The following is a 14,518-nucleotide window of genomic DNA, read 5'->3' on the forward strand; positions in this document are numbered from 1 at the left end:
TGTGTAAATGTCTGTGAGTGCGCATGCGTGTGGGGAGTGTGAGGAGGCACATATGTGTGGCTGTGAATAAGCTGGTGTGTGAGTGTGCCTGTGGGAGTGTATGTCTGTGTGTGGGTTTGTGGGTGTGGATGTGTGTGTGTGTGTGTGTGGATGTGAGGGTAAGAGAGAGAGCCTGCATACAGGAGTGGATCCTGTTCATACATACATACATTCATACATCTCACTATAAAGGTGCTTGTGTTGATGCGGTCTGTCCCCTTTCTTCCTCCTGAATCTTTTTCGGTATAAGACATTTTCAAATAACATGTGAAGGCACTTTTTGCTGACTGATGTGCACGGCGTTCAGGCTGCTTTCAAATCAGACAAATGGCACGTTTTGGGGCATTTATGTGATAGGAAGCGATATTGCGATAGTCTCATACGGATGATATTGTAAGTACGTACTCTTGTGTAATTCCCCAACAGCAGCATTTTTCACAAAAAATACCAATTTATAACATAGGGCATTTAATCCAAAATGTGTTGTCAACGTTTCGAGCCAGTGCAAACTGTGAGACAGGGTGTTCACCAGGCTAACCTGTCCAGCCCCCATGCCCACGGGCCAAGGGCATGCGACCAATGCGCTGCGCATAAACCGTTTAATAAAATGCCACTTATTGGGGGCGAAGTCGCGCTCTATTGTGACAGTAGGAGCAGGGTGATAGGGACCAGAGGCGGTGGTAGGCCACCATGTTCCTTTCTCAACATTCCTAAAAAAACGAATGTCTCAACTGCTACCGTTCAATTCATTTCACAGAATAATGCGAGGTCTGTGCACGCGCAGAGCCTACCAATCGAATTCTGATGGAAACACACAGCCGTCTCCATGCGTGATAATAGTACGTGCAAATCTGAAAGGAGGCAAGTTCAGGGGGGGTGTCTGCGAAACATCCACATTGACTTTCAGAGAACAGTATCGTGCCCTCTGTAGATTACAAGGATCGACGCCAAGCTTCCCTCCGGGAACAACAAGCTAGGAGGGGCGGGCCGGAGAGGCCCTGGTCCTTGCATGGAGGCTAAAACACGGCCTTCGCGCTCTCTCTGGCAGAACGGCCAGGCTGCCGACTTCGGTGCTGGGGAATCATGTTCGAGTCATGGGGTCGAGACTCCTGTGATTTTCGGCACATCAGTTCATCTTCTCATGCCTACCAAAAAAGAATGTGTCCTAGTGTAACGTAATTGGGGCTCGCGCACCTTTGGAAGAGTCGAGGACAGACGGGAACGCCCCAAGAGAACCCGCAGGAATGCCTGAAGTGGGCAGCGTGTCCGGGATGCCACTTTCGCAGCTCTCCGCTCTTAGAGCACGAGCCCCGACCCTGGCATCAGCACTAATTAATGGCTAATTTGCCGTAGCCCTGAGGGAAAGGGAGTGGTGATGATGCAGCCACCTCATGTTATAGTTGTGCGCTACATTCAAAACGAGTGCACACGCTTACCAAAAGACACATTTTTTATTAAAAAAACAAATAGAGCGCGGAGCGAAAATAGAAATAAATAAAGTGAGCATGGTGTCCCTAGCGGGCGCCGCGCTCGGTAAAGTAATAAAAACAAGCTGTCCTAAACATGATCCGCCACTACATGCACATGATCCGCCACCTAAAGATAAGAAATAGCCTCACAACAGCTGTGAAGCAAGCGAGGCAGTCCTGCTTGGAAGGAAAGCTTAAAGATTTGTGTGCGTTGTGCCTGCTGCAGCCCTTCCTCCTTTTGGGACGGCCCATCCGGACTGGATCCTTTGCTTGTTTAGATAACACGCATACTTTAGATAAGAAATTGCTTCACGACAGCCGTGAAGCAGAAAATCCAGCCGGACGAAAAGGGGAAAGGGCGGCAACTAAAAAGGCTCAGTTCCTATCGGAGGCCAGCGTTTTACAGAACCGATGGCGCCAGCCAATGAAATTCAGGGGGGGCTTCAAGTCCCCTTCTGAAAAATCCTCATCTACAATATCTGTCGCCAGAGCGTGCAACGCATGCGCGCTCCAACACTAGGCGAGACCTCAAAAAGAATAAATGCCAAATGCTTAGACCATTTCTGGAAAGAGCGAGCAATCAGGGAGCACGCCTTTAGGGCCCGGCCCCCTGGATTCCAGCCATGCCCCTTCCAGGCATGCCGGGGTAGCCCGATTGGCGACCGGCATAGGGGAAGTCCTTCTGGGTCACCTCGGTGACGTAGTTCCATCTGGAACCGGCAGGGGGGGGGAGGGGGAGCTGGAGGCCTACTTATGCAGGGGGACCCCAGACTCCGATCTATCTCCATCCCGCGCCGGCCCCAGTCATGTCGCCGCTAAGGAATCTCCCTCCCACCAGTCTTGGAGACTAGGTATTGGGGTAGGTGTAGCGGTAAAGAGGTCACGGAAGTTTGAACCACATGGTTAACGGACCTCCCTAGGCATGCACTGAGGGGGAGAGACGGTAACCTCTCCACAGAGAGAATGGAGACACCGGCTGGGGAGGCAAGGGCGCCATGTCACAAACTAGGGCATGGGGCAGCGGCCTCTGGTTATTCCCTATGAGCCTCCTTGTCAGCCTGGTGGTAGAGGGGTGGTCCCAGAAACGGCGGACAAGGACCAGAGGGCTGAACCTCTCAAGGACGCAGGTGGGTTGCGCCTTGCGTGGTTCTCAGTTGGGGGATGCGAGCCAGATGGCCCCCCTTGGTGCTGGAGCTTTAGAACGTCTTAGGAATAATGAAGTCAGTTATTAAAATGATTTTTTATGATTGCCAATATTAAAAGTGTGAATATGGATTTGTGCAATATGTAAATAAGTGATTACTATTTGGCATGTTTAAGTGTGATGATGTTATATAATTAAACATGGCCGTTAATACCCACGATTTGGTATCCAATATTGATTGTGGGAATGTTCATGGGGCAGGGCTGGGAGCATCCTGGGGGGTCCGGGCTCTATAAATAAACCAGAAAATTCAGGGTTTCCTCAGAGTATTAGTAAAAAAAAAAAAAAGGGGGGGGGGGTGAGGGGTTTACACCACTACATCTTTCTATTATATATTCTTGTGCACGGTTGCCTCCTGTTACTAGGCAGTAAAACAAACACTCCAAGAACAAAAATAAAATGATACCCATTCTTTTTCACGTACCCCAAATAAAAAAAAAGAGGATTTTAAGCTTCTAAACCTCCCAGGGCTGTTTAATCCCCAACATTAAGGACCACAGGTTTGGTGGGAGGTAGTGGGCGGTTCTTTCCTACTCTGAAGACATGAAACGCTGTATAAGGCCAAACTCTGGGCATCACATTCAGCATTAACATGTTTCATAAAACAATGCATAAAGTGATGCCAGCCTCCAATCTTGGCTCACGCGATGCCAACACTCATCCCTTCATAAAGCGATGAAATTCCAACAGAAAATCTCATAAACCCCATCCATGGTACAAATACCCATGAGAAACAGAATAGGATACGATCTTCTCCAAATGTGCTGTAATTGACGAATTTGATTTATTACAGAGAGCACCCAAAGTCAAGACTTTAATGAATGCATAGGCACCGGTCCCTGACCTGGCAAGCATGTTGTCGGCTATGGAGGCAGGCTCCCCACTTCACGAACATGGCATGATCCTGCACAGATCACGTTACTGCCACATGCCGAACTTCCCTCAGAGGCCAGAATTTGGAATAAGTTAGAAACAACCGAAAGACCAATGCCGATCACAGCGTGTAAAATGGGATCATTGCGTTCTCTTTGGATACCAGTCAGTTTTCAATGCAGTACAAACATAATTACTTATTTGCAAATACAAAGCACGCACTACGACGCATGCCTTTTTTCACAGATATGCGCATCAAATCCATTCTCAGCTTCCTACATGATTACAAATGGGACCAGGAGAGACCAAGAAAGTAATCGATGAAAACAAAAAAAAACAACCTTATTTTAAGTGTGTTGTGTATCACTCGAGTTTTGCACTGTACACTACAAGCTACCCAGTCCTCAATCAACATGGTAGATTGTATAGATTTTCCAGAGAAAGCACCTTGGGCAATGGCCACGGGAACTGTATTATCCTAAAGTCAGCTACACCAGTAACGTGAGGCGGATGGAGCTATCTCTGACATCTCTTGACCTTATTTCCCCATCAGCGAACACTGGCAACTTGAGATGCCCTTAAGTATGGCTGCCAACGCTGGGAGTTCAACTAGGGGCCACGCAGAGCTCTCGCTAGTAACAGACTCAAATAAAAAATACAAAGTCCTACTTATGGGAGAAAGACCCTCTGACAGTTCAATTTGCAGAAGTGCAAGGCACCAGCCTCTTCGTTCATTCCAAGAAGAAACTTAACATTTTATATGCGTTCATTGCCAGTACTACCATTATTCCACGTCTTGATACATTTTATCGAAATAACAGAGAAAGATCCGACGATGGCTCCATGCTTAGCATTACAGATTACACCATCTTGGCAAATTAAGACATTATCGCTGTAAACGTTTTGAAGATCTGCGGTACTGGCTCTATCTGACTGCACTGCCATAGTCGAAAATCTTTCTTTTTGTATTTAATTTACCTAAAAAGAGACTGCCAATTCTAACGTCTGTCTCCCTTTGTAAATGTTTGCAGGTGTATGCATGCACTTCCGGCAGTAGTAAGACAAACCATTTTTATCCATGCACTGAGACATTGCAATATTTACAGCATGCACCCAGGTACGACATGAGCTCAAGAGCTGCTCCCAGTGACTTACTGCGGAAGTGCTCAGAGGCGTAGTAGTACACATCCTCGTAGCCCTCATGGTAGTCCTCCTCTGGACGGTACTTCTTGCCCTTCCGTCTCCTGGATCTTCGGATTTGCTTCACAAAGCCCCAAAAACGCTCCATCTCCACAGTCCAGAAAGGTCAGAGGATTTAGACTCACGCCTTGAAAAGGGGGTCCAGGTGCATGAATTCCAAGCACAGGGTGGGGTCGGCAGTGTCAGCACCCACAGAAGGACTCCAAAAGCGTGAAATCCTAGCACAAGAAGCTCAATAGAGTCACAGCCCTCAGAGGGGTGTAGATTCCCAACACAGGAGGCTCAGACGTATCAGTGCAAAGCTGAATTTCCAATACAGTCACTCAGGAGGGGTCAACCTTCACAAAGGGTGTGACATCTACCCAACCCTAGAGGCATATCAGTCTCAAAGCCCTCAGAGGGAGCTCCAGGGACACTAATTCCAAACACAGAGCGGTCAGCAGCAGCACGGGTCTCAAAGCAGCTCGAGCAGCAGGAATCCCAACAAGACTCGCTGGAGTGTCAAAGCTTTACAGTAGATGGCCTTCCCAAAACAAGGGGGCTCAGTGATATTACACCTCTCTAGGAGTGTCCTCGGGGGGCATATACTGCCGACTCAGAAGGCTTAAAATCATCACAGCGCTCCAAGCGGCTCCGTGAATACACGTTCCCCACACGGAATGCTCAGGAGTACCACAAATCTCAGATGGGGTCAAGTAGCATGAATTCCCAAACACAAGAAGCTCAAGTGTCACAGCTCAGACTTAGGGGATATGTGCCTTTGGCCACATTACAGCTCACAAATCAGCCCCAATAGCGCGAGTTCCCCACACGTGAGCCACAGCACAACTTTCTCCCCATGACTATGTTCCATGGGCATGAAATCCAAACACACTGCTCCCAATCTCAAGTCACTGCTCTCATGTGGGCTGCAGTGGCTTGAAATCGCACCACACAAGGCCAAATCTGGTGTGATGTCTCAAAAGAGATCCAGCAGACGTAATTCACTCTACAGAATGATCAGTTGAGTCGCAACTCTCACGTGGAATCAGTTCACCTACACAAGGCTTCACGGTGCCACAGCTCTCAAGTGGGCTGTAGAGTCACAGATTCATAGAACAATGGCTACGTCCAGGTTCCACCTCTTAAGAGCCTCTGGGTTACGGCCATAACCTCTAGAACACTAAGCCAATATTTGACAACTTAAACCAACTTGTGGAACCCATAGGAAGCCCAGCCAACTTTAAAACTCTTAAACTAATGCGCTGTGACGAGCTACACTACAGAAGTCCTGTATATGCTCTGCAACAGGCTTAGGCGACATAACATTTCAGCAGCCGAGTTCCCCACTAGGAAAAGGTCTGACAAACCATCTTATGCCATAGATCTGAAGGGGCTCCCAAAGAGGCTCCAAGGCACCCCAAAAATATAGAACACGTTCATGCGGTGAAAATTCCAGTCTAGATAGACACACCACTAACTGACTCTACACAATTTAGTAGTGGAAAAAACACAGGCAGACAAGATAAACTTGCAAGTTGAAAAGTAAAAACCGGAGTAAACTGCTCTTTGGAAAGACTAAGCAGACAATGTCAAATAAACGACTGAACCTACCGGTCAGAAAAGGCTACTAAAATCCTTCGAATGAAACAAATAACCAAAATACGATGGAACACAGCAGAATTGGGGGAAAAATGAATCAGACTATTTTTGGGAGAAATAAAACATAACTAGCATATGATGAAACGGATCGGAAAAGCAAAAAATGCTAAACTAAAATAGTTAACAATCTAACAAAAAATATTTGCGCAAAATAGCTGAAATCCACTTCCGTGGAGCAATAGCATAATGTGAAGTGTTGGAGATCCAGTCTTTTAGTGTAGCTGTGCAGGCGCTTGGCAAGAGAGCCGTCCCACCCGCACAGAGTTCCCTCAGGTACAGGCGGACCAGGTGAGGCGTGCCTGGGAGCTGCGGGATGTCCACAGGTCCCAGACAGAGAGAAAGGGCAGCCCTGGCAGAGGGGCGGTCAGAAGCTTAGACACAGACTGCCACCCGTGGCACCTCCATCCTTCTGAAGCGCGCGGCGGGGGAAGGAGGAGGCTTGTCCCACAGGTCGCTTAGAGGCGGCAGCCCTTCAGCAAGGCACCCCAGCAGCAGCGTCCCTCCCGGCCGGTGCGGCTCCGCCAGCTTCCATCCCCTGAAGAGCAGCTAGTGCCGGGGAGCGGGCAGAGCCCTCAATGGACCGTACCACTGCCCAAGGAGGGGAGCGGAGAATGCTGCAGAACCCCGCCTCTACCAGTCGCCAAGGTTTGCAGGGTGGCAGGAGCCGCCCTTTTCTGTCGGCTCCTTTGTTCGTGAACGTGGTCCAGGTGCGGGTGCGCCCGGGCGGCCGGAGAGAGGGTAGTGAAGCAAGGGAGAGCCAGTGGGGATGTGGTTCGTTCCACGCAATCCTGGGTGTGCGCTGATAGGAGCGCGACCTCGGAGTGTATGTATGTCTGTGTGAGAGGAGGAGGACACCTGAGCCGGGGGGGGGGTAAGACTCTCAGACAGCGCGAGGGGAGTGGGAAGATGCGGCGGAGCACGACATATAAACACGGCCCGAGAACACTCCGGCACGCTGGGTTACCGGTGACATTTAAAATAGAGTATCGTTCGCCACACTAGTGCTGTTAGTCAATGGACTCATTAAAATAACGCTCTATTAATAAATCTGTCAATTCATCCACTCGTTCATCCCTTGCTACTTCCACCAATCTGTGAGTGCACACACGCCTTTGCTCCTTCGAATAGCCATGTATTTATCAATTCGTCATTATTTACTTGACTTCTTAATATTATTATTTTTGCAGATGTATATAGCGCAAACTCGACTGGGAGGTATTGGTGCGCTGTACATGAGCACCAGTTACATTACACAAGGACACATTCATTTTTGGTAGGCAGGGGGGGATTAAGTGATTTGCCAAGAATCAGGATGCTGAGCCGACACCGAGGCCACATCCTCTCCTCTGTATAGCCCTAAACTTGCCGTTTCCAAAAACACTGGCCCTAAGAATGACTTGGGCAGCATTTATTTTGTAGTTTTGTTTGACAAGACTTGAAAAACCCGACCCATCGCAGCATCCGGAAGGCGAATCTAGACAACGCTTTTCATCCCTTCATCCTCCTATCCTGCCATACATTTAACACACATTCGTTACCTTGTTCATCCATTGACTCATCAGACCCCTCAGCCGTCAGTATTTTATGCAGAGGGTTTACGCACAGCACGCGAGCCCTTAGGCTCCCACCGTGTACACGGCGGAGGGGAGGCAGGTGATAACACTTTGGGGTTTCTGGAGTGGCGTGAACCATGGGCATCGGCCTCTCCGTTACATTTAGAAGTATTGCTCGGGTCTCAGCTGGGGGTGCGGGTTCAAAGGGGAGAGCTTTAAAGCCGGAGCGTGCTCCCAACAGAGCGTTCAGGCTTGGGGGGCCCCCACTGCCGGGAGGCTGGGGGATGCAGGGGTTTAATCAAAGCCTCTATACCTGAATGACACAGGTTAAGTGGAGGCCTCAGGTCGCAAACAACCACACTGATAGAACCCCCTACTCACTCGACATTCGAACTATCTAGAAGGAAGTAGGTAAGACTTCCCACTCCCTAACAGAAGAGCTCTCTGCCAGGGGCGTGAGATCCTATATCAAGAAATGTGATAAATTAAAAATAGATGCTGCTTGAGGAAGAACCCGCAATGGGTGAGTCAAAACTGCAGACATATGTGCACCAAGGTTCCAAGAGGCCAATAAACTGGTGAACACTGCACTATACACATATCAAATAACATTAATCATTCATTCATTCTTCCATTAAGGGAGCATACATGATTTCAAATGCTGAAGTCAAGAGGCTTATTTGCATTATTTATTTTACATTACGATTACTTTACGTAGACTAACGCCTCATGAAATGCATATATTGAGACTTTACAGTTGGCAAGCTCTGGTTCGCCAGCATCTTGTTCTTGATATGGATGCTTTGCCTTTCAGGTAGCGCTGTGTCTGTGGTCTCAAGTTGGTCCATGTGAGATGAAACCAGACAATCCAGTACTTTGCCTTCTGGTACTTGTAGTCTCACCTGATCCACTCTGAAGCCTTAGCTACCAACCCTACTAAACGCAAGGAATAAACTTGGAACGTGTGAGATTCTCACACTTTGACAGGAGCCAACAAGCCTCTGCAGGACATTCCTAAAACACACCCCAGAAATGAAAACTCTTTGAACACTGGCCTTAAAGGTGTATCCTGCACAGAGCACTGCAGACTCCGCATAGGACCTCTGGGCTGTTGCAGGATCTGCAGGGAGCCACATGCAGGAGCCAACTCTCCCCTGAGGGTCCGAGGCCCCTCCTAGATTGGGCGCCAAAACATGCCTGTTCGAGTCAAGGGCCTTACACTACTATCTCCCAAGGAGAGAGGGCTGGGCTCCATCACCAGCACATCTTCCTTCTAATAACATGCGAGTGTGAGGGTGCACACAACAGTGCTTTGGTTTGGTTTATCTGCGGACCGTTGTCAGTAGTGCGACCCTGAAAGTTAAGGGTTTGCATTAACATGTCTGCTTTTAACACGTTCATTTGATAAATATTTGGTTTTAACCAAGAAATAAATTATACAGATCCAACACGTCTTACCATCCTCACCCTAAAAAACAGGCAGTCGTGCATTTTAAGCTGCCAACTATCTGACATGCCTTTTGAGTCTGTCTTCCTATCCACTCTTAACCTGGCATCTGTTCCCTCCTGCTCGCCGTAGGCGCTGCCATCTGCAGAAACCTGGGCGACTCTTACAGCATATGCAGCGCTGTCACCGTCATTTCGGTTAGTTCGATAGGAAGTATCAAGCCACAATCACATGCAGAGGCTGGAGAGCCGACGAACGAGGGAACAAAGTGCACGTGCTGTCCAGTCCCTGAGAAAGGCCTAGCCCTTGTGTCTGATCGGCGAGACGGCCGTCCTCGTGTATACAAACGCACACATACAAGCATAGCACGTCCTCCGATGAGCTCTCCTCGAATGAAACCTCAGCGGCGGCCCCGGCGGAGAAGAACCTGCAGGTGGGAAGAATGGACTTTTTCTAGGTAAGTGCTTTCCATGGGGGAGAACAGACTGCTTGGCGCTTCGTGACGCCACGGCGGGCGGCTTCAAAGCCTGGCAGAGCTCCGCATTCCACGACAGGCGCGAAGATAAGACAGGAATGCGGAATAATGTCAAGGTCCGAGCGCTATCACTCAATGCAGCACGGAATGCGCCCCTCTGCCAGGGAGCCAGGTGAGGGCTGAGGCATGCGCACCTCTGCCAGGGAGCCAGGTGTGGGCTGAGGCATGCGCCCCTTTTCCAGGGAGCCGGCTGAGGGCTGAGGCATGCGTCCCTCTGCCAGGGAGCCAAGTGAGGGCGGAGGCATGCGTTGAGAGTGGAGGCATGCGCCCCTCTGCCAGGGAGCCAGGTGAGGGCTGAGGCATGCGCCCCTCTGCCAGGGAGCCAGGTGAGGGCTGAGGCATGCGCCCCTCTGCCAGGGAGCCAGGTGAGGGCTGAGGCATGCACCCCTCTGCCAGGGAGCCAGGGAGCCAGGTGAGGGCTGAGGCATGCGCCCCTTTTCCAGGGAGCCGGCTGAGGGCTGAGGCATGCGTCCCTCTGCCAGGGAGCCAAGTGAGGGCGGAGGCATGCGTTGAGAGTGGAGGCATGCGCCCCTCTGCCAGGGAGCCAGGTGAGGGCTGAGGCATGCGCCCCTCTGCCAGGGAGCCAGGTGAGGGCTGAGGCATGCGCCCCTCTGCCAGGGAGCCAGGTGAGGGCTGAGGCATGCACCCCTCTGCCAGGGAGCCAGGGAGCCAGGTGAGGGCTGAGGCATGCGCCCCTTTTCCAGGGAGCCGGCTGAGGGCTGAGGCATGCGTCCCTCTGCCAGGGAGCCAAGTGAGGGCGGAGGCATGCGTTGAGAGTGGAGGCATGCGCCCCTCTGCCAGGGAGCCAGGTGAGGGCTGAGGCATGCGCCCCTCTGCCAGGGAGCCAGGTGAGGGCTGAGGCATGCGCCCCTCTGCCAGGGAGCCAGGTGAGGGCTGAGGCATGCACCCCTCTGCCAGGGAGCCAGGTGAGGGCTGAGGCATGCGCCCCTCTGCCAGGGAGCCAGGTGAGGGCTGAGGCATGCACCCCTCTGCCAGGGAGCCAGGTGAGGGCTGAGGCATGCGCACCTCTGCCAGGGAGCCAGGTGTGGGCTGAGGCATGCGCCCCTTTTCCAGGGAGCCGGCTGAGGGCTGAGGCATGCGTTGAGAGTGGAGGCATGCGCCCCTCTGCCAGGGAGCCAGGTGAGGGCTGAGGCATGCGCCCCTCTGCCAGGGAGCCAGGTGAGGGCTGAGGCATGCACCCCTCTGCCAGGGAGCCAGGTGAGGGCTGAGGCATGCGCCCCTCTGCCAGGGAGCCAGGTGAGGGCTGAGGCATGCACCCCTCTGCCAGGGAGCCAGGTGAGGGCTGAGGCATGCACCCCTCTGCCAGGGAGCCAGGTGAGGGCTGAGGCATGCACCCCTCTGCCAGGGAGCCAGGTGAGGGCTGAGGCATGCACCCCTCTGCCAGGGAGCCAGATTTGGGCTGAGGCATGCACCCCTCTGCCAGGGAGCCAGGTGAGGGCTGAGGCATGCACCCCTCTGCCCTTGAGCCAGGTGAGGGCTGAGGCACGCACCCCTCTGCCCTTGAGACAGGTGAGGGCTGAGGCATGAGCCCCTCTGCCCTTGAGCCAGGTGAGGGCTGAGGCATGGCGCAGGGGATACCGGGGGCCGGCATTCCCGACTTCGCATGAATGGCCCTTTGCCGACTGGCTGTTTAAGGTGGAAATCCAGGCTTCTTTTTGTAAGATAATTAAAAATTCCTAATTCTACCCCTTCACAGCGTCTCTTTATTTAAATGTAACCCCAGAGGCATTCAAATAGCGACCACATTGAAAGGCCATTCACTTCCTGTCACATCCGATCCGTGGCTGAGTGCAGAACCAGGCAGACACTTACAAAACCACAACCTGCCTGGAAAACCATAACAACACTGGAATGTTGCGAGCTCCCTTGAAGACACTGAAGTGGCTCATGGGCTCACGGCCTGTAATTACTGGCATAGACTTTCTGTTCCAGCATTCCAATGCCTGCCTTTCTGTTTCTACCAGTTCACTTTAGATAATTCTATGCTCATTTGGTGGAATGATCTAATAGTTTTATAGCCCTTCTGCTTCTGGATATACCAGTATTAAAGGCTCTCTCTTATTGTAAGCCTTTGTGTGGGTCTCGACTACAGATAGCCTTTAGTTGTCTTTTGTCGAAAGACCTCTTGAGGACCATACCCCAAACCAGCCGGATTGGCCGTAGCCGGCACTGGGCATTTCCCCGGTGGGCCACCAGAGTGGGGGCTGGTGTTGGACCCCTGGGTCGCCGTTTTTGTTACCGGGGGCAGGTTTTGCAGCATAGGTACAATATCGCCCCTGTAACAAAAGCAGCTGAAACCACTCCCAGGGGGCCGGCTGAGCTGTTTGCCAAGGCCAGTTTCGGTTCCCAGTCCGGCCGTGCCCCCAACCTACAGTGGGCCTAGAGCCAACCTGATGCTTAACATTGGTTGGCTTACTTGTAACTCATTTGCTGATTCTTATCCAATGGTTTTCGTTCCTCTTCTTTTGTATGTCTCTCTCCTAGAGCATAGCATCTTTACCATCATTCTGATTGAATGACTTGTATCATTTTACTTCTCGCATTCAGGGACTACTTTCTTCTTTTTGTCTAGGCACTCCACGAGAAGGCATGTGTTTTCCTGCTTTCTCCCTTGTGTGTTGCTCTCCAGCACACTTAGTCTTGCTCCCTGCTCCACCTAAACCCCAGCTCGTTCACTGTTTACCCACCAACCACCCTGATTTATTCTTCTGCTTCCAGCTCTTCAGTTATTCCTTCACCCACCCACTTTCTGTTGCTACCTCCCTGTGTTGACTGCTTCTCACCTGCTCCTCCATTGCAACCCCACCCCTCCATGGCCGGACTGGGAAGCAAAACAACCCTGGAAATGTTCTCGGATCAGCCCCTGCCTGGCCCTTGGAGGCTGGAAACACTTGCTTGTTGCTTTTGTAAGGGGGGGGGGGGCGATATTGCAGCACTGCTGCAAAACTGCCCCCCACCTCTCCAACCTCCCAGTGAAAACCCCGATGCATGGTTCGGCCAGTCTGGTCCTGCACCCCTCCATCCCGAAGCATTTTTTCCCATGTTTCCGGAGCCCAGCAGCTGCCATCTGGAACTGGGCTGCTCTGTTTTCAAAAAGCATGTTTTCACAAGTAAACATTCATTTTTATGATTTTCAGCTCGAAGTGGCGTCTGGCATCTTGGAATAGCAAATACAAAAATCTACTCACACTGGCAGAATCATGACATTTCAACATTTTTATCTAATAATTTGTGTTTTTATAGTGCCCAATATCCCATGAGAATAAGTGGTTTTGTGGGCGGACAATCTAGGTTTGCTCACAGACGTGCACTGCTTACAGAGTACAAACCGGTATAGAGACTTAAATAAGAGGCAAACGGGGTCATGTGGAGACCGCTGCAAGAAAAAGGTACGTGGGGCAGAGTGAACATAGCAGGACATCATTACATGGCTTCGCCATGGCCTGAACTCATTGGTTCAAGTCTCTGTGGCGCCACATGTGGCCTGCAGGACATTGCTCTTTGCAGAGCTTCTCCTATGAATGACAATGAGGTTTCATTTAGTGTAGAGCGCTCAGCTTGGATACATACATGAATGTTCCACTCTGAGCACATAAGACCCACTTCTTGCACAGACACAGCGTAGCGTTTGTGCAATCCGTGACACGCTTCTCGTTTTTGATGGTCCTGCTGCACACTCTGGGACATCTTCAGCAGTACACGCTTCTCTGCAACATCTTTAAAAAACACACTGACAACGCCAATAGGTCTTTTATAGGCGAAACCTATTGACTTTGCCAGTGCTTGTTCACTAATGCATTGTTGCGTTACGTATTTGGCTTTTCCCTGCACTTGGGGGTGAGGAGGTAATGTGAAAAAAACATAAACTGGTACGATACCCAAGAGCCCTGGAAGGACTAGCAGCCTTTTCATCTTTTACCTGTAAACTAGGCGTTCAGGTATCCCTCACCAGGGATCTACCGGAGGTCACCAAGATGCCTTTGTATGCACACTGGTCCACTCACTGTCAGTGCCGGGGACACACACCATCTTCACCTGAAACAGCAGCTGCTACCAGGCTGTGCCCGCGCACACGAGTGACTGCACACACCTCTCTTTCTGTTACTGCAGCTCATGCATCTGGGACTGAGCGCTCGAGTCATAGTTCTCAGTCGTAAATGAGTCACAGACCCGAGCTGGAAGCCCTCTGATTCATAACCTGAAACAACCGGCGCCATGGGTCCATTTCCTAGCTGGTTCTTTCCTTTTAGCGACAGTGCCATGGGAAGCGAGTGACGTAATGGCAGGTTAGAGCCTGCTCTCATCCTAAATATGCATTTTAATCACAACTGCTATAATATTTAACAATCATTGGCAAAGCCAATAGGTCTAGTCTTGTAATTGCTAATGCTTGTTGGGTTTTCGCATAGTTTATAGCCACAATCATCCCTAGATGGCCGTCCATGCCATTTTTACTAACGTTCAAAAAATCATTAAAAAATGATACCCTGTTTGAGCAGGCATGCAGCGGAAGCTTTCTTGGAATTTCTTTTTAAA

General features: G+C 50.8%; 1 protein-coding gene across 15 annotated transcripts in view; it reads right to left on the bottom strand.

Moving 5' to 3' along the window:
* GRIP1 (glutamate receptor interacting protein 1) overlaps positions 1-14,518 on the bottom strand; it is a 1,150,044-nt gene that overhangs the window by 722,960 nt on the left and 412,566 nt on the right. For 11 of the 15 annotated variants that reach the window (XM_085653452.1, XM_085653451.1, XM_085653449.1 and 8 more), the window contains exon 1: positions 4,741-5,155. The exons of 2 other annotated variants lie outside the window; for them this stretch is intronic. In XM_085653452.1, coding sequence (XP_085509578.1) covers positions 4,741-4,873 — 133 coding nt within the window. In that variant the 5' untranslated portion in view covers positions 4,874-5,155. Of the gene's footprint in view, positions 1-4,740; positions 7,040-14,518 lie in introns of those variants that run through there. 2 more of the 15 variants (XM_085653454.1, XM_085653453.1) reach the window with 2 other exon arrangements.

The sequence above is a fragment of the Triturus cristatus genome, chromosome 4_1 (assembly GCF_964204655.1).
Source record: "Triturus cristatus chromosome 4_1, aTriCri1.1, whole genome shotgun sequence".
Classification (NCBI taxonomy): Eukaryota; Metazoa; Chordata; class Amphibia; order Caudata; family Salamandridae; genus Triturus; species Triturus cristatus.